The sequence below is a fragment of the Podarcis cretensis genome, assembly GCF_951804945.1.
Source record: "Podarcis cretensis genome assembly, chromosome: 14".
Classification (NCBI taxonomy): domain Eukaryota; kingdom Metazoa; phylum Chordata; class Lepidosauria; order Squamata; family Lacertidae; genus Podarcis; species Podarcis cretensis.
In genome coordinates, this window is record NC_137183.1 from 22,966,306 (window position 1) to 22,990,076 (window position 23,771).

Sequence of the window (23,771 nt, forward strand, 5' to 3'; positions counted from 1 at the left end):
TTTTAAATTAAAAAACCTCAGTGTGGATCCAATCCAATATACAGAAGGCCTTGTGGCACCTTATAAACAATACAGTTATGCCTCATGTTACGGACGCTTCAGGTTACGTGTTTTCGGGTTGCGGACTGCGGACTGCGGGAAACCCGGAAGTACCGGAACGAAATACTTCTGGGTTTCGCTGCTCGCGCATGTGCAGAAGTGCTAAATCGTGCAGAAGCGCATGCGCAGAAGCACCAAATTGCGCCGGCACAGATGCAGCGCTTCAGGATGCGAGCGCTGCAGGTTGCAGACGTGCCTCTGTCATGGATTACATCCACAACCTAAGGTTCTACTGTAATACATTTATTTTGGCATAAGCTTATGCTACAATATATTTGTCAGGCTTTAAGTTGCATCAAGACTCTTTGCTGCAACAGACTAACACAACTACCCCTCTAGAAAACCAGCACACAGTTAATCCCATTTATCTTCATGATAAGTAATTATTTCACATAACTGGGAGCAGGACCACAGGCAGCATGTTCACATAAAACACTCATGTTTTGGCTAGTTCAACCTTATTTGCACATAGGACCACAAAATCCATAAGCAACTTTTTTTGCACTATGGCTGACATACTGAAAAGAAACATTCCACATTGCAACATTTTGTTGCGGTTCCAGTTGTCCATCTCCCAATAGCAACCTGTCAAGTTGCAATGGGATACGATGTGGGTCTCACAAACACACACAAAACGCCCCCCAAAACGCCTCTCATTTTGTTTAGAATGGAAAAGAATTCTGAAAAACTTACTGAAATAAATGGAAATTGCACAGGAGAGCCTGGAATATAGTAGTTGCTGCAAATAATTCTTGGTGCTTATAGAACAATAGACATTAAAAAACCTATTATATTCCAACAACTACATTTATCCTAAGGTGCTATTTCTCAACATTCTCTCAAAAATATCACACCAGCAGCATTTCTTACCCCAACCAGAACCATGTGTGGAATTTTTTGTTAATAGACTACGAAATGTTGCAAGCAAGTAGGTTATAGTATTAATTGGATCAGAGTATACCCCTGTGACCTATTTTATTACGGCAAGTAATAAATTTCATATTCAATTTAGAGGCATGCAAAAACCAACATACAATGGGCTCTTCACTCCATGTCCTTAAGCCTCCTGAGCAAATGAGCTAAGAATAGGTTAAGGAAGTATGGTAGTAAGAAAACCACCATTCTAACTTCCTACCTTTCAAATCAAATTCATCTGCCAAGGAACACCCAGAGTCCAAAGCATATTCATACCAACCAGTATTGCTGGTCCTCAGTGTCACCATGCATGATCCAAGGAGTGGGCCCTAGAATAAACTCAGCAGTGGGAGCCAAGCTGTCTTTCCGGGAAGCTTATTTGTTATTAAGTGGTCTTATTAAGAAATCCCAGTAAGCATCTGAGGAATCCTGGGAAAGTGTTTGAAAACCATAGGACAGAATAATGTTTCACACTTCTGTGTGAATGTGCACCTATCTAAAACATCACCTGCGGTAAGAGGACAGAATGCCACCTAAATATGTAGATATTCCTGTGGTGCTTGACACTGAATGTTGTCAGGCCATTCCATCCTGGTTGGTCTGTCCTCCATCTCTTTTCTCCAAGTCTTCCTCCCATTATTTTTCTGTTAAATCTTAGCAAGCCTGTCCTTTTTAATCCCCTTTTTGCCCGGACCTAAGTGTCGTAAAATCCTTCTAATAATCTGGCCCATTCTGGTTGTCAGGTATTTGTGGGGGGAAGAGTGAAAAGTAATTGCCCCCTCCCGCAAAGGGCAGGGAAGATACGTCAGGCCAACAACTTCAAATGTTAAAGTTATGAAGTAGCTGAGGGATAGGGGTGTATTTGTTCTTTAATAAATACTGTAGCCTCTTCATGCTATTCTGAAGCCCTCTATGGCTTCCCTGCCATTCCAGAAAGTGAGATAGACAACGCTCATGGGATCCAGGCAATTCTTTAAAAAAGAAACAAAGAAAGAATCAGGTCAAAGCTGCATTGTGGCTAAACGCCATTGCAATCTATATCTATAGCTATACAGTGGTACCTCGGGTTAAGAACTTAATTCGTTCTGGAGGTCCGTTCTTAACCTGAAACTGTTCTTAACCTGAGGTACCACCTTAGCTAATGGGGCCTCCCACTGCCGCCACACCGCCGGAGCACAATTTCTGTTCTCATCCTGAAGCAAAGTTCTTAACCCGAGGTACTATTTCCGGGTTAGCGGAGTCTGTAACCTGAAGCGTCTGTAACCTGAGGTACCACTGTATAGCTATATATCTATATCTATATTGACAGGCTCAAAGGTATACAACAATTCACATTTGCAAATTTTGAGGTTATTATGCATATAAAACACAGCCAGGCTGTCAGACATGCTGCAGGCAGCCTCTTGGGCAGTCTCACTCTCTGGAACGCTGGAGAAGCTATGGAGTGCACTGAGGGCGGTTTAAGTCAACATGAGAACATCTCTCACCCTTTGGCCACCTTGTAACTTAAGGGAAGCGGCAAAGCCATGCTCTCCAGAACAATTTTGAAGTAATAATTCTTTCCTACGCCGTGAAAGGGACAATAAATCAACTGCCTCCTTCTCTCTCTTTTTTGTGGGGGTGGAGAGGGGAGATTTCCCAGAATTGAAGAGAAGGCTTCAGCATGGCATTAGTCTTAGGTACTAAGTTGTTGTTTTGTTATAATTCCAGTTTCAAATTTTGCAACTGTGTGCATTTGAAAATTGAGGCTGTAAGGCTCCCATTGTATCTTTTCTGAATGCAATGTACAAGTGTCCTTCAGAAGCACACATTTTTAATGTCTGAACAATTGCACTATGGCTGTAGCTTAGCAACAGTATTGAACAAACCGTAAATATTCTCGCATGTGGAAGAACATGCAGTAATTGTAACCAGGCTGAAAAAGATGGGAATCTGGTCAAGCATTTGTCTCTGGCCACATACATACACACAAGAACAGCTTGTGGGACCCAAGCCCAAAATGAAGAGCCAGAGAAGGATGGTTGACACAAACAAGTCAACCGATAGGCGGTATTTACAGAACATGTCCAATTGATTTCTAAGAAGTTGACACTAAGCATCTAACCAGCTCCATCTGCATCTTACTAGTCTAGAAAAAAAATAATTGCTGGAGGAAACCTGGAAAAGTAAAGGGAAAAAACTAAAAAGAGGAGCCAACCTGATGCCCTTAGAATGATGCTGGACTCCGATTCTCATCAGCCCCCTATCAGCAGAGAGCTGAAGAACATCTGGTGGGGATATTGGGTACCCCCGCCTTAAAGAGTGACCAACTGCAATTCGCTCAGCAGGTTGCATCCATTCACCAGAACAGTATCAGCCAATGAAGTTGGCTTTAGGCAAAAACAGGATGGACCACTCATCCAGTTATCCCATCACCACTTGCTCAGACTGTGGCCTGAACTCGGAACCTTCTGCATGCAGGACGTCTGCTACCACCAGCAATGACTCTTCCCCAAACGGAATGCTTCAAGGTGTGGCATGCATAAGCTTACTCCTGCTGTTCAGAGTCACCATGGTATTACAGGGAAGGATGCAGGACCAAAATTGTTTCTGCAGGCCTATATGTACTATGATGCATAGGCGTAGCCGGGGGGGGGGGACTGGCCCTCTAAATGAAGTAAATCCATTAAAAAACTGAGGTTCTGCCCCCCCCATGAAGCCCGCCCCCTAACATAAATCCTGGCTACACCCATGCAGAGTTATGCCTAGATTTATCAGCACACTGCCATGAAAAAGTAAAAAGAATAGTTGCACTATGGAACAAAATGGTAGCTAAAGCAAACAAACTTATTCATACAGTGCTACCTCGGGTTAAGAACTTAATTCATTCTGGAGGTCTGTTCTTAACCTGAGGTACCACTTTAGCTAATGAGGCCTCCTGCTGCTGCCGCGCCACCGCAAGAGCATGATTTCTGTTCTCATCCTGAAGCAAAGTTCTTAATCCGAGGTACTATTTCTGGGTTAGCGGAATCTGTAACCTGAAGCGTCTGTAACCTGAAGCGTCTGTAACCCGAGGTACCACTGTACTTGAATGGTAGTATGAAGGAGGAATCAGGGCCACAAAGCCTCCTCTCAGGTGATCCAGAGAAAGGATATCAGCTAAACACAGGGCCCAAGCAAAATGGGCTGCCTACCATACCCTTTGGGGATCCAAGTGCACACGTGTGTTGGACTTGACCACTTCTCCCTTATTTGGAAAGCAACATACGGAAGAAGTCTCTAACATCTGCTTAAGAAAGCCTGCCTGGCACTTTGAGAAGCAGAACGCATCACATGTTTACTCTCATCAGTCAACTCCTTCAAGATAAAGGCTAATGTATCATAGCACTCAAGATCACTAATATTACAGCCCGCATTTACCCACTAAGCTACTGACAATGTTAATTGTGCTTGAGCATTTTCTTATAACACCACAGTCTACTTGCTTCGCTGAGGTCTGTTAGAAACTGAATTCACAGCCATACAAGACAGCTGCTTGAAGCTTGTATATTATTCAAAAGTCTTTTAACACAAGTCTCAAAGTCCATGCACAAAGCATATTTACCTCAGGTAATCCCCCTTAATTGCAATGGGGTTTCTTCAAAGCAAATAAACTCATGAATACTTCCTTGAAAATTCTGTTTATCTTAAATGGGAATTACATCAGTGTGGGGTACTTTTTTTAAAAAAACCAACTATTCCTATTACTCTCTTCAAGCAAGCAGGCAGTTCTGCTTTTCCTTCCACACCCAATACAGTCATTTCCTGCAGCCCTTCTTACAAGGGACTGTCAGTCTTTCAGAGAACATTTCATATCCTTTAATGGCACTGTCAGACATAAGCCTCTCTCAACAGTGCCGAGCCTCACTCAGGCAGGCAGACTGATGTGAAGCACTCTGCCTGCCAGAAAACAGAGCCATTTTCTAGATAAGGCATCAAAATAGGAAGGAGAAGATTGTGTGCAAGAGATAAGCAATACTCTCAACCTAAGAAGCGTTTTCTTTCTCTCTCTCTGAGAGAGAGAGAGAGAGAGAGAGAGAGAGAGAGAGATTATTGTGCATGACACTGTCTATGCTTAAGTCAAGAAGATTACTTCTCCCACAACATCCAGAAATATATTTGTTCTTCAAAATCTTAGAAACTGCCTTACTCAATGCAAACCTTGGTAACCCAAGAATATCAAATTATAAACCCAAGTGAAAGGGCAGTTAAAAGCGCAGGATTTTTTAGCATAAGGTCAGGAGCCAGAGGCAGATAATGATTACAAGATGATGTAATAGTCAGGCAGCTTTCCCAAATGTAGCCAGGGTAACCCTTTGTGTGCCAGCTTCCTCTTCTCAGCACAATGCATGTGTGTGCACACATTAGAGACAGTAATTTGCAGCTTTTAAAAACATGTGAAAAAGAGAAAAAGAGACTGTACTGGTTACCCCTGGGAAAGCATTTGAGAAGAGGAACTGTTGTTTTGAATAAAAAAAAAATCATCCACTGCAAGACACATTTTTTAAGAAGCAATTTCTGCAAGTTATTTAAAGTACTTTCATAGATAGAGCAGATCTAATGGATTGTGTGGCATGAATGAAAGCCTTGATGACTTTCCCCCTTTTTCTTTCTTAAAGGAAATGTTAATCAGGTTAAACCAAAGAATAATTACTACCAATATGATTATCTGAGGGGAAAATGCTGCTTTGTGCGGTAATGTAAAACCAAAAACCAGTAAGAATGCCAACTATTCCATCACCTTCACATTTTTAATATGGTATTCCTAGCTGTATGCCCTCTAGTCCAACATTCATTAATTCTATCATTGTGCTCTATGTTCCACAATACAAACTGCACCACAATACAAATTACACAATAAAGACAGATGCCTGGAAAGTACTGCCTGCCTTCAGTGTTCATCTGAAAGTGATGTTAACATCCACAATTCATTTTTTTTATATATATGACAATAGAAAACCTGGAAGCATGTATGTGGTTTAGAAAATCAAAGCTTGGACACATTGTGAGAGTACAGAAAAGAAAGAGCGTTTAAATTTGTGATGTTCCCCATGCTTCAGGCTTTTTATTATTTAATTAACTTATACAATGGTACCTTGGGTTACAAACAGTTCAGGTTACAGACTCCACTAACCCGGAAGTAGTACCTCAGGTTAAGAACTTTATCTCAGGATGAGAACAGAAATTGTGTGGTAGCAGGAGGCCCCATAAGCTAAAATGGTACCTCAGGTTAAGAACGGACCTCCGGAACGAATTAAGTTCATAACCAGAGTACCACTGTACTCTGCCCCTGAGGTTGTTTATACTTAAGACAATACAGGCCAGGTTCACACTTCACACTGAGTTATATTATCCTTGCATAATGTTTGGGGCTGTTCCATGCTGAGATAAGCCATTCCTTGACTCTGTGAGTCATCTGAACCCAGCCTTGTGGCTTAGTCCTCTCCGAACAAGCCACAAACAGCAAACCAGGAACAACCCTTGGTTACAGACCATGGTCAGCCTGAAGAGAGCTAAATGGCAAGTCCAGGTTCGGAAAATATGCTAAGCCAAATAATGGCTTAGGTCAGTGCAGTGCAGCAGTGAGATGACTGGGGAGGAGCAAAGCAGACACAACCTTCGGAACAGTAGCAACAAAATGACCCCATCTCCACTCTAAATCACAATGCTGAAATTAAAAAATCCCAGAGAAGATATTTGTGTGCAGGGACTGTGCACTCAAAACAAATTCTTAGTCTCAGAATTCTTTAATGCTGGGTGTATGTCTTTTGTACCAAGCTCTGGTTGATGTTTCTCAGGACCCTAGTAAAAAAACCCAAGTAAATCCTGTAAGATCAAAGTTTGTCAACTTTAGAAGACAGACACAAGTATAGCCTCACACTCTTGGGTTTTAGGGATTAGATATAGAACCTGGTAAAAAGACATCAGCTACAACAATTGTTTTGAGTCTTACGTTAAAATTTTGCTTACTGGTTTTTTTGTTTTTATTCTTAATGTTAATATTTTGGTTATTTGCTTTATATGTTTTGTAATGCCATCTTTGGTTCTATACTTTTCAAGAACCAATTTCTAAAGCTTAATGCATCCCTTCACAAACTCATCTGATTAAAAGAGGTGTCAAGAAGGGTTGCGTATTGGTACCTTTCGTATTTATCATCAATTTCATCCCTGAGATGGCAACCCCTTCCTCCTTCTCTCCCTCTCTTGGAAATCACAAAGTGTCCATTTTGCTTTACACTGATGACCTAGTCCTGCTCTCTTTGAACAAAATTGGACTCAGAAGGATGCTGGTCAGATTTGGCCAACTGTGCAAAAAAGAACACCTAAAAGTTAATTATACCAAAAGTAAGGTTGCTGTATTCGGTAAGAGGGTTACCAAGCCTAAGTGGACATTAGATGGTCACACCCTCGAGCAAGCACATCGATTTAAATACCTAGGATTACTTATTGATGAAAAGCTTCCATGGAAACCCAATCTGGATGCAATCAAGCTAGTATCTGCCTGCTCTACTAGACAGCTATACATGTTCTTCCATTCAAGGGGGGGGGGGCAGTTAATCAATCCAGCCATTAAGGTCTACGTGTCATTATCATATAGCTTTGATATTTAATAAAGATTGTGAGGCCCACTAGCCAGTGTTCCTCCAGGAAGGTATTCTCAGAGCATTTTAACAGCTTGATTCCTTTTCCAGTCTAACCTTCCTGTGTGTTAACTTTATTTTACTGCAACACCAATATTATTTACATACCAACCATGTGAAACGCTGAGCTACTTCTCTATCAAATTAGGACACATTTGCCTTTCAAATGTGGCAGCTGTCTATCTACCTCCCACCCCACCTCACCCTCTCAATAAATTATAATTTTTCTATAACATCTGGTGATACTAAGCAATCAACCATGGGAAAAGGCTTTCACTGGCTGCCAATTCATCGGAGGCCACTTCAAAGTGCTTTTAACACAATACAGCCTAGGTCCCGATTATCTCAGCAAATGCCTCCTTCTACATAAGCCTACTCTCTCAGCAACTGAGATCTGCAAGGCTTTAATTCAAATTACAACTCTTTTGGAGATTGCTTTGCTTCTTGAGGAGACTTTTGGTTGTGGCCCAGTGCTTTGGAATGCCCTCCCCCAAGAAGTTCAGATGGCCTTCTCCCTGATGCATTTTTGCATTCATTTTTATTAAAACACCTAAATCAACAAACATTATATTCAAAAGAGTAATAGATACACAACTGAATATGTAATATCTACTCATATAGAGTAGGCAAATATTATGGCACAAGTTTTGGGGAACTATCATGCAATTCATCAGCTGCATGAAGTGTTACCCTCAGCAGGTGTGAATGCAGCTGGGGTGGGTACAATTTTGCTGGACAACTTTTAGCATTTCCTTCCCATTTAACTCCAAATGGAATCAAAAATGGAAGATTAGTTTGGACATTTGAAAAGAATTGGCTTGGTTTCCCCCCAGTGTTTATAACTATTTAAATGTGGAGGGTTTAAACTTAGGATGGCTAACACATAGTCCTCTAGATGTTACTGGACCACAGCTCCTATCAGCCCCAAACAGCATAACCAAGTATGATGAGTTTTGTAGTTCAGTAACATCTAGAGCAGTGGTTCCCAATTAGGGGTCCAGGGACCCCTGGAGGTCCGCAGAACACATGTAGGGGGTCCTTGCCTCCCCCCGCAGCTAATCTTTTTGTCATTTTTGCATAGTAATATCTCAAATGTTATGGTCTGTTTTAGCACTGTGTGATTTTTCAATATATTGGCCAAATTCTGTTTTGAAATCACACCACGATAACTATTTTTACCTGGCAATACACAGCAATATATCACTCCTCGCATGAGGGAGAACAGGGCAGCCGATTTCAAGGCACTGCCAGTATTGCACAATGATCTCAGCCGATATTGCTGCTTATCTGAGCTGCCTTCCTTCACGCTGAGGGAAAACACCGTGGCACTACCTTCCTCTGGCACTGAGGCAGAGCAGCTTTTCTCAGTCAACAGGAAAGCAACAGCAGCCACAGTGGATGTGCATCTTCACTGGCTGCCCCACTGATGGCGGCTTCATGCCCCCCCATCCCCATCCCCTCCCACTCACAGTAGAGGTGACTCCGCTTTCTCCCCCCCCCCCATCTGATCTTCGTGGCTACTTCTTCCCCTCATCCTCACATCTGATCTGCATGCACCCCATCCACCCGATCTCCAAATTTCAGACACTGTGATATGTCCGAATATCACAATGTTTAGCTGCTGATATATCATGAAAACCATATATTCCTCAACCCTAGTCTGTTTTTTAGTATACCTAAAATCCTCTGCTTACTAGAGGCTACACCGCATTTTGTTCAAAAAATTGCCTTGCTGATGTAACTACAATAGAGTTATCAAATTTTTCAAAAGTAGGGGATCCGCGGCTTGGCTTTTGGAAAATAGGCCATCCTCAGTAATTAGCTAATTGGGAACCAAAGACCAAGGTTAGATCTAAACTGATATTGCCCTGGGGCCAAGAGTGCCTGTGCCACTGCCCCTGCCCCTGCCCCCACCAAAATACCACCCAAATATGCAACATTTGAGTTTTGTAAAGCAAAACTGCATAGGGTGCCCTGTCTCATATTAGATTATTATCTGTCACACAGAGCAGGTGCCCCTTAACAGTCTCCCAGGCAGACTAAAACCCTGGTTCTGTCTCAGTGCCTCAGAGGGAGTTCATTATCACATTAATTTCTAGCATAAATTATAGAAAGCCAATTGTTAGAACACATTGCCTTTAGACAATTTAACTTTGGATATAAGCACCAAACATCTGATAAGGGATATGGCTCAGTGTAAAAACTCAAAGCTCCTTAATTGTTGGGACAATATGAATTTATAAATTAAAACAAGAGCTAAATGAACAGTTCTTGGAAACATGAAGATTTTAACTTCTGGCTTCAATACAATCTTAACTGTCTCTCTTCTTGCTTTAAGCGTCCACAAAATTGTACCCTCCGGGTGGAGGAGAAAAGAGATACAATTTGATGCATGACTGGTTTTTTCAGCCTTAATTACAGATATTAGTATTTGTTCAGCCTTGAGTCAACCTAAGAATGACTGTTTTCCACAGGAGATTAACATTTCAATACTTCTAAGGGAGGTGCCCATCACACTCAGATCTTTAACTGACTATACCAGGGGTCAGCAACCCGCAGCTCCAGAGCCGCATGTGGCTCTTTTACACCTTTGCCGCGGCTCCGGGGCGGATACTAGCGAGGGGAGGAGGCACATTGTGCGCCCCGACACTCCCCACTGTGGCGGGCGCTGTACTGGCTGTGATGTCGCATGGGGGAGGTGCATGCGTTAGTCACGCACCGTCCCGACGTCACCTTCCCGCCCGCTGTCAGATCGCGGCTCCGGAGATATCTTTGTTTTAAATGTCGCAATGGTTTTGCGGCTCCCAGTTTGTTTTTCTTTGGAAACGGGTCCAAGTGGCTCTTTTTGTCTTAAAGGTTGCAGACCCCTGGACTATACTACAGTATTCTTTAGATGTTACAGGAGTGATGTTAAACCATTTTTCTGCTGTTTAATTCACACAGTAATGTTTAAGAGTTTAGGAGAAAGAGGCAAAGTTCAGTAATAGAGCACCTCATTTGCACACAAAAGGTCCCAGGATTAAGCCCCAGCACCTCCAGGTAGACCTGGAACAGAACGCTTTCTAAAATCCTGGATAGCTGCTGCCAGTCAGCTAGAGGGACCAATGGTCTGACTCAGTATACGGCAGCTTCCTATGTTCCAATATTGTTCCTATGTAAGAAGACCTGTGTAATGGAAAACTGCACTCAACTTCACCACTCAACTATCAACCCCTGACTTCTGCTTTGGTGACAAATGTGTGATAAGGACCTATGTGATTGGAATCATCATTGGTCAATGTGTTTTCAAATATTACAGCAGAGTAGCAGGATGAATCCTTGAAAGAGCAGCTCCAATGTGGCCACTGAAACATCTAAAGAGCATCAAGGAGAAGAGAGAAAATAGGGAATTGCAAAAGAAGAATTAAGATCTAGTTTGAAATATTACCACTTGCTAAAATAAGTTATCTGGAGATTTAGGGTGCAATTTTCATCAGTATGAAGATAACACACAGCTCTAGCTCTTGTTTTGACATACTCATCCCAGGGAGGCTGTGAAACCCTTGAACTGGTGTCTGGATTCAGTTTTGGGATGAATGAAACCATTCAAGCTAAAATTTAATCAAGACAACACAGAAAGACTGTGGAAACCAACCAAAGTGTATGGATGTTTGGAACCAGACTAGGGTGGGGTTACATCCCTCCCCTGATGTAACTTCCTCAGAGTTTGGGGGTTCTCCTGCACTTTGTGTTGTCTGTGGAAATCCAGTGGTGGCTAGGGTGCCTTTTACAGTATGTGTTCAGGATGATGCGGCATATGTGATTTTACCCAGATAGGGTTTACCTAAACTATGCTACACATGCACTAATGACATCCAGGCTTGAATACATGTCTGCCTTTGAAGACTATGTAGAATGTTCAACTGGTGTAAGCTACTTTCGTGATATTGGATTTTCAATTCCATCTTGTCATTTTATGCTGTGGAGTTGCCCAGAGGACTACTTATTAGCAACCTTATAAGATTATAGCACGTCAGTAAATAAACTAAACAAACATGCGCCCATCTATATGTTGATGGGAGAGTTGGGCAACCCTTTGCACTGGTTGCCCATGGATTTCTAGGCCAATTTAGTAATGATCTTTAAAGTTGCCACTGATTTGGGGTCACATTACCTTAGAAGGACCTGCCTTCACCTGTATGAACTTGCCCATGCTCTAAGATCAGCTTCAGAGAGTCTATAATAGGTCTGCCATTTATATCAATTCAGTTAGTGTTCATAAGAGACAGGCGCTTCTCATGGTGGGCCCACATTTGTGGAATTCTATTCCAACAAATGGGCATATGGTACCATCAATACATGCTTTTAAAGACCCATTTACTCCTGACAATGCTGGATGAAAAAATGAAACATTTCAGCTGTTTTAAATGGTTTAATGCTGACTGTTATTGAAATGTTTACTACATTTTTGGATTATTATATACATTCTTGTGGTTTTGGGTAAGTTGCCATGCGACAGCTTTGTCCTAAAAGGTGACCTAAACATATTTAGATAAATAAAGTAATGTAACAAATGCCTGTGGTTTGTTATTAATTCATGTTCCAGTTTAAGGGGGTCCTCTTTCAGAATGCATCTGCTAGACTTCTGTTTGTATTTTCAGGATGGCAGAGGTTAATTCCCACCTGCCACAGTGTGTCACTGGAGTAACTGACAAGTCACAGCATCCTGACAAAATACTGGACGCTGACCGTTCAGTAATACAGTGAAACTTGAATGCCCTAGCTAAAAGCTACAGTGTCATATTTAAATTTATTACCAAGTTGGCGGGGGGGCAGATCCAGGAAGTGGCAGAGTTTCACTTCTGATGGGCTTAAAATGCTGCTAGATTTACTGCCCTAGTTTGGATGTAACACACTCAGCTTGCTAAGCAATGGTTTAGGAAGCTCTGTGGAAGCATCTGTCCTGCACACTCCCCAGTCCTCTCCTCTCTTCGTTGACATGCTGATCCTCTACATGCCAAACAGGGAAGTGTGGTTTAATGTCAGTTTACTAACCAGGATTTTAAACCATGGTTTGAATGTAAAAAGAAAGCATCACTTCAGCTAACCAGGATCAGCATGTGTCAAAGAGAGGAAGGGGAGTGGAGAGTTAAGCATTCCTTGCTTACAAAATTGCATCCAAAAGGAGCCACTATCATCTGCATTACAGAGTTGCTGTAATGGTAGCTAATAGTTCATGCTTAATCTTTCATTTTTCAAGGCTACTATGGATGTTTGGAAGTCTTGGAGTGATTGCTTGGCACCAGCATTCTCTCCCGACTCCCCCCACTGGATCACCCTGAATTTAGGCACAAATATAAATATACTCAATTTAAAGAATGGAAATCTAAGCATTTGTATAGAATTAGAGATGCTGTGGTGAAGGGCCACCTCATCAAAGAACATTTTGAGGGAGAAGTTACAAGGTGTTAAAGTCTTGTGGCTCCAATTTAGGCAGGTGTGGTCCTTTGGGAAGGAGGGAACTTATGAGAAAGGGTGGCATGCTATGGTCCTGGACACTGTTTGAAGGTTTATGCATCAGGTTGAGCCAGCAACTGAGACCGTCTGCCTCAGTAAACTATATATTGCTTATTAAGTAATCACTGGGTGACAAAACAGGTCTCTAGGAGGTATGGGAAAGAGATATAGATGTGCACTGAAGATATAGATTGGGAAAGGATATGTGAAGGATATGCCAGAATCCAAGATGAATCCATAAAGATACTCCTTCAATGGCACTGTACACCATCCAAGTTTTCTGTACACCAACCAAAGAACTGGTTGTGCATCTTTTGACAGTGGATATAAAAAAAAGTTGCTTAGTGTTGGAAGTCAGTTAATGGGCCCTCTAGAGAGCAGTAGATGAGTGTTGTTTGGTCCATAACCCTCTCCAAACATTTGAGAGTGATACAAGGCATCATGAAACATGATTGGTTTGATGAAGTTTGGCCCCCTTTTTAAAGTTACATTAATTAACTATTGATCTTCACCAGTCTGCACCACACTGTATGACAACATGGAGAACCCTCCATACCTGTGAATTTACCTGTGGATTGGGTTGCTTAATGATAGCTGTATTGTAACAGGAAAATCTCTTTTGCTATCGTATATTACCTTTTAAATCACATTGCATTGTATTATTTATTTTTTTGTTTAAAAACCTTTAATAAATACATTTTCTAAAATTCTGTCTTTCATAAATACTGCATAAAAAGTAATTGAACTGCAGCCTAATTTATATCCATTTTCATGCCTAAGCTTTTACTAGAATTAACAGTTCTGCAGAATGCCAGAGCAAAAGCAGGAAGGGCTAAGATTCTCACAGCCAGCATGCCATCTGCAACCTTAAATTCACATACATATAGTCTTTGTTATCAACGGACTTCCAGACATTTATGTTTTAACATAATAGTGATACTGGAAAACTGGGCTCTAATAGGAAAATCAATTGATTTCACAGGAATGATTCTATGCTCTCTGACCTGAGCTAACTGATCCTTCACCATCAAATGATGTTGTGAGTGGGCACGTAATATTGACAGCAGGTGTTCATGCCATCTTCCGGTAATTTGAGAACTGGAACACAGATGCCTCTACACTGATTGAAGCAAGCAGCACCACGCTCCAGTTTGTCAACAAGTGCAAGGAAAATATCTGGAGCTCCCCTTCGAAAGTCAAGCTGACATGCAGGCCTACAGATTGATGCCACCCCCACCCCCACCCCTTTGGAGACTGCTCTTTTTCAGTACGATTTACAGAAAGTTACGCAAACTGCAGACTGGCAAAAGCAAAAAGCTCAGAGTTATTCGAGAAGCAGAGAGAGATAAAAACATGCCCATAGGCCCTATTATCCTTGTAGCTAATTCCCTTCAACAGTGCACTTAGTTCAAAATAGAAGAAACTACTAGGAAGATTCAAGCCTCATTACGACTTTGGGTGCCAAAATTTAGGGTAACCACATTTTCTAAGCACTTACACCAAAAAGGACATATCCAAGAACATATTACATATAACAAGCAAAACATAAAAAGTAGCAGATATCCTTTCCCACAGCTCAAAAGAGTCAGCCGTGAAAGAAACAGTCTTTGCTTTGATTTCTTCATCCATTCCTAAGCCAATTAAGCCTCTTGCAGTATTCAAAATGCAAAACTTTGAAACTTACCCACTGGGCTTGAACCAGCTCCATTTGGCACTGACAGATCTGTTGTGGACAGCATACCACCTAATTGGGGGATACAGAGGAAGAATATTTATTTCACTCAGATAATGCAATGTACAAAAGTAAAGAGTGACAGCTTGTTGAAACTTGGGGTGAGGGAGGAATGCTTACTTGCACTGCCTGTACTTGGTGGTCTCTGAGGACCTCCTGGTGACACATTTCGATGCAATGAGGCTTGAGGAGGGGTCAGCATGGTAGAATCTGTCAAGGTAGAACTTGCTGCCAGTGCTGGGGATACAAGGGAACTCCCAGGATTACTGTAGGTTAAAGTATTGGGGCTGGACACAGGAACAGTGACCGACATTGAGAAGTTCTGCGGAGGTAACCCAGGCTGAAAAGAGTGGGGGGAAATCATGTGAGATTTAAAGAGCTACACTTTCCTCAAGTTTTAATCAAAATGTTAGAAAACAGCTTCTTGGTTTCTAAAAGGAGTTTTGAAACATACATATAGAACACACACATCTTAATTATGTAATGCAAACTATTCAAATTTGTTACATACAAACCACACTTAGCACTCTCAAAATTGGTTAGAGATACCGATAATTACCTAGAGCTACAGATAATTACTCCAAGTTGATCACATGGAGATATGTTTTACAAAATATCATATGTAGAAAAGGAAAGATGTTCTGGGCATCTGCCCATAACTTTCTAGCAAACTTTTAAGAAGCATTTTGATTATTGCAGAAAATGAAAATTATCCCTTTGCAATCAGAAACAGTATTTGAGAGCACTTAAGCATGCAATGAGAGGGAGGAAAGGATGTTACTGGAAAATACAGCATACTATTTCAACTTTAAAAGTTCCAAGGCAAACCTGATTCTTCACATTATGTATTACTATAGAACTATGCTGAAAGTTCTAAAAAAGCTAGAGAGTTGTGCTATTATATTTGTATTCATTTGTAAAACTATTTCAAGTAAAAAAATGAATAAATTAATGCATAATTCTTTGCAATTTAGCTTAAGATTGGGTTTGAAGGAATGCAATTTATGTTTTTTTTTTAAAAAAAAAAGCACTTTGATGAAGTACATGTAAGCATTACATCTTATGTTAAATCCTGTTTCTTTGAAATCCTTCCTCAAAAACCCATCTGAGAATTGTTTGGTCTCTAGTCCCCAGAATCTATTCAACTATACCTAAAAACATGTAACAGAAATGACTGCATATTCTTCCACAATTCACTACCATCCCCACTACCTTTTGCTATGGCCCTTATATCAATTTCTAGATTGTAAGGCTGTCATGACAGGGACCTCTCCTTTTCAAATGCCATATACTTGGATGATGCTATATAAAAAAGAACCAACAAAAACAGCTTCCTTATAGTTTGACTGGTAAATAATTTACCATAATATGACTATGTTATTTTCTATTGTTATATGAGCAACACATCATCACTACAAGGTAGAATTTTGCCTTAAATAGCACACTGAAAAATTCCTTTAGCAATTCATTTAAGAGAGCAATAAATCACAGGACTTTATTTTAAAAAACCTTCTTTTGGTGTGTACAGAATGCTAGTCTTGGAATGAACAAAATAAAAGAATATTAGGACATATTTAGCAATAGAAACTAACAAGGTTTTGAAAAAAAATGCCATAGCTTCTGCCAACAAAATTGGGAAATTATAGTTGTGCAATCATGTTTATTTTCATTTATGTAGAATGCTTATATCCTGCTTCATAGTCTTAAACACTCTCAAAATGACTTACAGAGGTTTCTCAAAAGAAAATCACACTCAGATATGGCTTCCCTTATAGACTAAGGACAATAATTATCTGACCAATTACTCAATGGCATATGCTGATAATCCTCTCTCTCTCAATGATTTTCTTAGTGAGGGACAAAAACAACTGATCACAATATACAGACTGCCTTAACTTCTTAAGAGTTACAGGTTTTACTTCAAAGGCATCTGAGTTCTATACCAAGGAATACCCAGTTCTGAAAATATTTTAATATAAAAATACTGCAGCATATTTTTCACATATCTAGGATGATACATGTCAAAATAACAGAAAACAACTACTGTGGTACCTTGGTTGTCGAATTTAATCCATTCCGGGAGCCCATTGGACTCCCAAAACCGTTCGAAAACCAAGGCACAGGATCTGATTGGCTGCAGGAACTTCCTGCACTCAATCGGAAGCCGCGGAAGCTGCATCAGACATTCGGCTTCCAAAAAACATTCGCAAACTGGAACACTCACTTCCGGGTTTTTCAGGAGCCAAGCTGTTGGAGAGCCAAGGTCCCATTGTAGTTTATTGAGAAAAGACTGAAGAAAGACAGGAGCCTGTACAGAATGGATTTCTCTAGGGCTGAAAGGTTTGTACTAGGCCTTGTTTGATTTCAGCTAACAAAGTAGACACTGTAAGCATTTTTGTTTCTCTGTGACCAGAAATTTAATGAAAACAGTGCTTCTTAGGAAGTGGACTGTGTAAGAGGCTTTTCCTGCTGCCTTCTAACTCACATATAGCATAAAAAGTGCCTTTCTCAGAGTTCATACAAAAATCCCAAGATTTCTGTCTCAGATTCATGCATCTTGCATGAACATTTCTGCTTTATAAGCTCGTACAACAATGTCATCTTTAATGTAGCTTTCAAAGTTAAGGAGATGTTGCAAAATGTTCTCATGCATATAATAAAGTCACAAGCCATACCACAGTACTCACTGCGATTTTATGATTCCGCATCATATTATCAAACTCTTCATTAATTTTTTTATATTTTTCTTCTGTATGTGGCGTGAGCACATATGAAGTGTCAGGGTCCGGGCTGTCGCACCCTCTGTTTTCCTTCTTGTTCAGAGCCTAAATAACGAAGTTAATAAAAAGAATCAACAAATAAAAAGTAGGAGCAAAGAAAAGTACTTACAGGGCCTCGCTTGAAAATAAAATCACTATCTTCATTTAGTTTGCTGAATCTGTCCTCCGATAGTGGACTGTGCTCAAAGTAATCGTCAGCATCAGGGCTCTCACAACCATTAAGGCCTTTCTTTCTTAAAGTCTGAAATACAATTGGAAAATTCACACAGACAATACTAAACTTGCCATAATTTTTTAATCGCAAATTTGCATTAAGAAGGTACACACTGTTTTACAACCAGAGCCACTGAAATAAGTGTATCCATATACACTGATACTTTAGTATTGTTAAACACATGCAGTTCTATCCCAACGTCAATGGGCCTACTCTATATAGGACTAGCACTGGATACAATACCTACAATTCTCTCTTCCTCTGCCCTTTATAACTGCTACAGTGATTTTCAAACTTTTCTAAGGGATGGGGGTTTCTGTCAGAAACTGTAATAGCTCATTGACCACTATCTATTTTCTCTGGCAATTAAAAATAGCCACAAAAGAATTTGTGAGAACAGTTTGTAGGCACCAGCCCTGTGTGAACTGAGAGCATATCCTAGAACAAGGATGTACAGAAGATAGGGAATGATCTACCTTGCAAGGCAGTCTAATGATCATTTAACAAGTAAAGTCATAACTAATCCAGGTTAAGAGCTCCTGTGGCTCACACTGCACAGTAAACAGGGTTCTGCATTATTTTTTCTCTTGGCTTTTTAAAAGCCAAAACTGCCCTGAGATCTAGAATGAAGGAAGCATAAGCAAGCAGAGGCAGCTTAATCCTTTCCCCCCTCTGGCACTGTTTGAGCTCAGAAATCACTCTCCACAAGCTGTTAAGAGTGTTCTCTTTGTGAATTTTTGAGCCGGCATAGAAAGGGTTGAGCAGCTTTTTTCTGTCTTCCATCTTCCACTCCAACATTCTATAATGTGCAACTTATTTTGTAAATTTAAGCATGTTTTGTAAACCAGAGATTCTAGTTGAAAATAAAAATTTCCTGCAAGGTGAAGGCATTCCTTGGAAGACAAACCAACATATGTAAGGTTCCCTGGGCTTTGGAACTTTGAAAACTACTATTCTAAGCAGTGTTTAAAATCCAACTAACAGTAAAACTGTAGGTGTTGGGTTTTTTAAAAAAAAAAAATCACTAATGGGAAAGTATGTTCTGAACCCAAGTCACTCTCTCATAATATTCTATGAGTACGTCATGCTTAGTTTACAAACTAGAAATCCAATCAGTTGATAAATAATAAGCACCCATGGTATCCAGAAAGGAGGAGAATATATCCCATTTTATTACTTACAAGATTTTGCTGTGAGAAATACTGGGAGAGAAGCTTTAGTCAAAACTATTTGAACTTCATAAACACCACTGGAGAAGTTGAATTCTAATGGTCTTCAAGCAAACCTACACAGATCTGAAGCCGTTATTATCTTGTAATTTCTTAGCAACCACTGCTAGTAACCGCTTGTCTTAATGTAAGACAACGATAAGACCAAGGAAGGCCTATCTAGTCCAGCATATTCTATTGACAGCGGCCAACCAGTTGTCAGACATAAGTGCAAAAGTACTCCTGACCACCTGAGATTCCAAGCAGCTGTTATACAGAAGCATACTGCCATCATGGCTAGTGGTCATTAATAGCCTTATCTTCCATGAATACAGTATGTCTAATCACATTTTAAAACCACCCAAGTTAATACCATCACTGCATCCTGTAGAAGCAAATACCATAAACCAGGCATGCCCAAAGTCCATTTTAGGGGCGTAATCTGGCCCCTGTGGCAGTTCATTTCCTGGGGTAAAAACCTAAACAACTCCAACCCTAAAAAAAGTTCAACAACTTTGGGGTAAAATCCTAAAAAAAGGTAAAAAGGTCAACAATATCAATCCTAAAAAAAAGGTCAACAACCTTGGTTGGCCCCTACGGCCCTTCACTTCATCAAATCTGACCCTCTTTGAAAAAAGTTTGGACACCACTGCCATAAACTATATGCTGTACGGTATGGCTTGGCTAGTAGCTAATGAGGCCTTTTGGCATTTAACTCTCACATTCCTCCTTTCTGCAAAGCCAGGGTGGGTTTTCCATGCTGCTTCTACAACCCTTTCTCATCCTTTCCCGACACCTCTTTTCTCCCTGTCCTCTCCTGTGTCACCCCATCCTACCCCATTCCACCCTCTTGACTGATATCAGAAAAAAGGGAAAGGGAGGGGGAGAAGGGGACAGCTTTGCCTTTCCCTCTTTCCTCCCTCCAGCTACTTTAGCGAGGCGACCAGAGAACTATATGGGTACGGGTTGATTCGGACAGGAACGTCCCTTCCCCAATTTTGGTAGATTGGTTTCCACACATTACTTCCCCATTCCAGCACTGGAATGAATTATAGGGTACTGTGTGTGTGGCTGCCTCTATGGATGTGGGGGATGTCACTGCCCTCCTTTATGGATCTCTCCCAGGAGCCACCACCCAACATCTTGGTAAGAAGGTCTGCTGCAGGCAGACAGGCTCCTCTCAGGCTGCCCTGGCTCCTTCATTCCCCTCTCACTGACTTGTACACATGCTGTTTCCTCATGCAGTAAAAGAGGGGTAAGAGCTGGCTGCAAATGTGTACAAGAGTGCTGCTGTGACAAGGGCCTTACGCAAATACAGATATAGGAAGTTTTGGCTAAATTTCTTTCCTAGCAGCTCCAAAGTACACTTAGCATTTCACGTAACACAATAAAATTGTGTAAAGCTCTCAAGCCATCAGTTAGATATCATTCCTTCTCAGGTTACTTGGCATGGTGTTGCAAGTCCCACAGACAGTGCCTGGAACTCCCACTAAATCAGCATTCTCAGGAAAACAGGTGTAGCTTTCGGCAACACCTGTCACAACACTTAGCAGCACAGCCTAACCAATCAGGTGGATATGTATATGGACTTAACCATACATGGCCCTGCTGTCCAGCACTTTGAAAGCTGCTAACCCTCCCAAACCTTCAACAAGGCTAAGCCTGCCAGTCTTCTACACTGATATCAGCAGGGAAAATGCTAACACTACAGTCTGGATTACAGTTAACCTTTACAAATTATTGAATACTATAAATAGATTTAGAAAGATTGTGGCATTCATACCAGAATACACACATTTTGCCCAACATGTCTCAACACTTTATACTTGAATAGCCAGAAAAAAAGAAATGTAGATTAAAAAAACACTATCTTAAATTAGAAAAAAAAGTACAAGCCAGAGGCTGCTGACCATTTCCAAGAAACACAGCAATCTTATTTTGTGTGTGATGTATGTATTATATTTTAATCTAGAAGCATTATGGAGTGTTCAGTCAGTGTATTAAAGGAAAAATCTAGAATCAATTCATCCCACACTCTGAAGCATATCCTTTTAAACTCAGAACAAAAGAACATATGCACTCTTCGTAATTGTTATTTTTATCGTGTTAAGAATGGAATTAACCCTGCTTTAACTCAGGAGGAAGGAAAAGGTTTCACAATCTCCCACTTCAGATTCTGGAAACCCTCACTCTAAACCAAGTTCTTGTCACTCTTGGGCCACTTAAAGTTATAGTCTCCCATTTCTGATGAAACAAGTCAAAGCCAAGGCATTTGGTCTCCTAATTGCATGCACAGAAACATCCCTTTGTGGGCCCAACTCTGATAAGAGTACCACTTACTTTATCATTATCAAGTACCATAAGAGTAAACTGTTACTCTTTGTGTCAAGGGAGGCACAAGTGGAATGCTCTAATCTAACTGGGCAGAATCAGTGGGCTGTTTTCTAATGGGCAACTATGTCCCACCATGGCTCAAAAAGTGAGAAAGACCCAAATGTTGGGAATGCACCTATGTGCGGTGCGAAAGAAAAGATTCCAAAATCCCATCGTAATTACACTTTGCATCATATCCTCTATTTGGTACTTCATATATTTTGAGTTTTGTACTGTTTAAAAAGGCTTTTCTAAACAAAATGCAAGGTCAGCTGCTATGACAGAGAGCCTTCTTTGTGGACACTCTCTTCTTTCTCCACAGTGAGAGACCAACAGATTTTGTCAGCCAGTAACATCTGTGGTTTTCAGAACTCAGCCTCTCTCACAATTCAGGGGCAGGGAAGAGATCTCATGGCTGATACAACACTGTGTTCAGAAGCACTTGGAAGCAGAAGCAAGATCCTGTAGGTGTCAAGGTGCTTCTGAAGCTCAGTGTGATATTGGCAAGAACTCATGCATTCACATTCTGAAAGCAGTGAGAAATCTTGTTTCCAAGTGTCCCCCAAAGACCAGTTCAAGGTCAGGTATGCACCATTCTCTTGAAAACAACATTTACAGGGTGGTAACAGGATGACACTGTCAAGAAGCAGGTTACAATTATGATATTCATAGAAGCACTAGATCGAAACAGTAGACACTGATTTTGGGGCTGATAGGAACTAGAATCCAGTAACATCTGTGAGGGCCACAGATTCCCCATCCCTGGTGTAAATCCTGTTTGTACAAAAAGCTGCACCTGAGCACAGTCAAGGGGTTACAGGTAAACATTAGTCTTCAAATTGCTCTCACTGTGGCCATACTAGTGAGGTCTCAACCATGACAGTCAAAACGCAGCAACCTCTGCAAACTTTCAGAGCACAGGGTGCTTGCTCCTTTCCTACACTGTGTCAAGTAAATAAATCAAGGAGCCTCACCTGCTTAGTTCTTTCAAAATGCATGATCATGCTCTCTGTGAAAGCCTTTATAGTAGAGAAAGGAGGTGGCTTCTTTGAATATTCATAACAAAGAATATTCACAACAACTAATAGCAACTCTTGCTGTCTCCTTTATTGCCTCTGTGTAATCTGACAAATGTGACTTTTCCAAATATTGATAAAGTGAAGAAACTCTGCTATACCACACTTTCCATTCCTGCTTCTTTCAATAGCCTGTTGCTACTTGTAATTCCTCCCCCTCCCACCAACATGGCCACCTGCAGTTTTTGACCCCCCTAATAGAAATGCAACCTTAAAGAAGAAAGACTGTCCAAAGAACATACATATAAGGGCACAAGAAGTTTTATCATAAGCTGTGAAGAAAGAGCAACAGGCTCCCTCAAGAGATGGCTCCACAACAGGAGAAACTTGTCAAGTAACCCTGTGAGAAACTGCTTCGCAAAATCATGGGAGAATGCCTATTAAAACATCCAGCAGAATATGATGTGCAAATATGGCCCTGAAGTAGGTTTAAAGAGGAGTTCACCATTGGCAATCAAAAATGAAAAAATCAAAAATGAAATCTGCAAATTTTACTAAGGGACAACATCAACACTTACTGGAAGAATTTCTTCCAGTAAAGCAGTGCATCTCTTGGACTTCATCAAAGGAGAATGTTATGGCATCCCCATCTGACATGCTTTCATACATAAGTATGGGAGATACTGAAAAGGGGTTACTTTCAATTCTGTGAAAGGAAGACAGGAAATCATGGAATACTACCACTCAGCCATGCAACGCCGCCTTCAGTGGGGAGATATTGCCATGCTGTGTCAACAAGGATGGCCCTTAATCTGCCATGGTTCAATTTACGGCCCTTGTAAACATCCCCAGGGGCAGAGAGACTGGCTCCTCCTTGATTCCAGAACCTGACACTTTCTTATTTTTTCAGATGGCAAAGAAATCTACATCCATTATGTCCCTAAAGGGACTCTGCAGGAACCACTCTGCAGATGCATCAATTCAAACATATTATGATCATAACCTCAAAACAGATTAGGACCTGAGATTAAAGGTTCCCTAGCATATCTTCTGTGAAGTTCCATCCCCATCCCCACCTCACTTATCTATATATCAGCAGTAGCAACTGTGTGGACATGAATCATGAAGGCAAAGACTGAATGCTTACAGTCCTAGTCTCATGCTCTCCAATCTAAAAGAACTGTGTTTCTACTAGTGGCTGAGCCCCTGATCGCTTCACTCACTAACCCCCACCAACCCACCCCCTTATCAACTCTCCCCTTAGACCTCACCAAACCCT

At 40.9% G+C, this 23,771-nt stretch overlaps 1 protein-coding gene across 9 annotated transcripts in view; it reads right to left on the bottom strand.

Annotated features, from left to right (window-relative positions):
- MEF2A (myocyte enhancer factor 2A) overlaps positions 1–23,771 on the bottom strand; it is a 93,357-nt gene that overhangs the window by 17,626 nt on the left and 51,960 nt on the right. For 6 of the 9 annotated variants that reach the window (XM_079954307.1, XM_079954306.1, XM_079954308.1 and 3 more), the window contains 3 exons: positions 17,589–17,726; positions 15,022–15,241; positions 14,854–14,913 (listed from right to left, as the gene is read on the bottom strand). In XM_079954307.1, the coding sequence (XP_079810433.1) occupies positions 14,854–14,913; positions 15,022–15,241; positions 17,589–17,726 (418 nt within the window). Of the gene's footprint in view, positions 1–14,853; positions 14,914–15,021; positions 15,242–17,588; positions 17,727–17,790; positions 17,923–23,771 lie in introns of all 9 variants that reach the window. The other 3 variants (XM_079954312.1, XM_079954310.1, XM_079954314.1) reach the window with 1 other exon arrangement.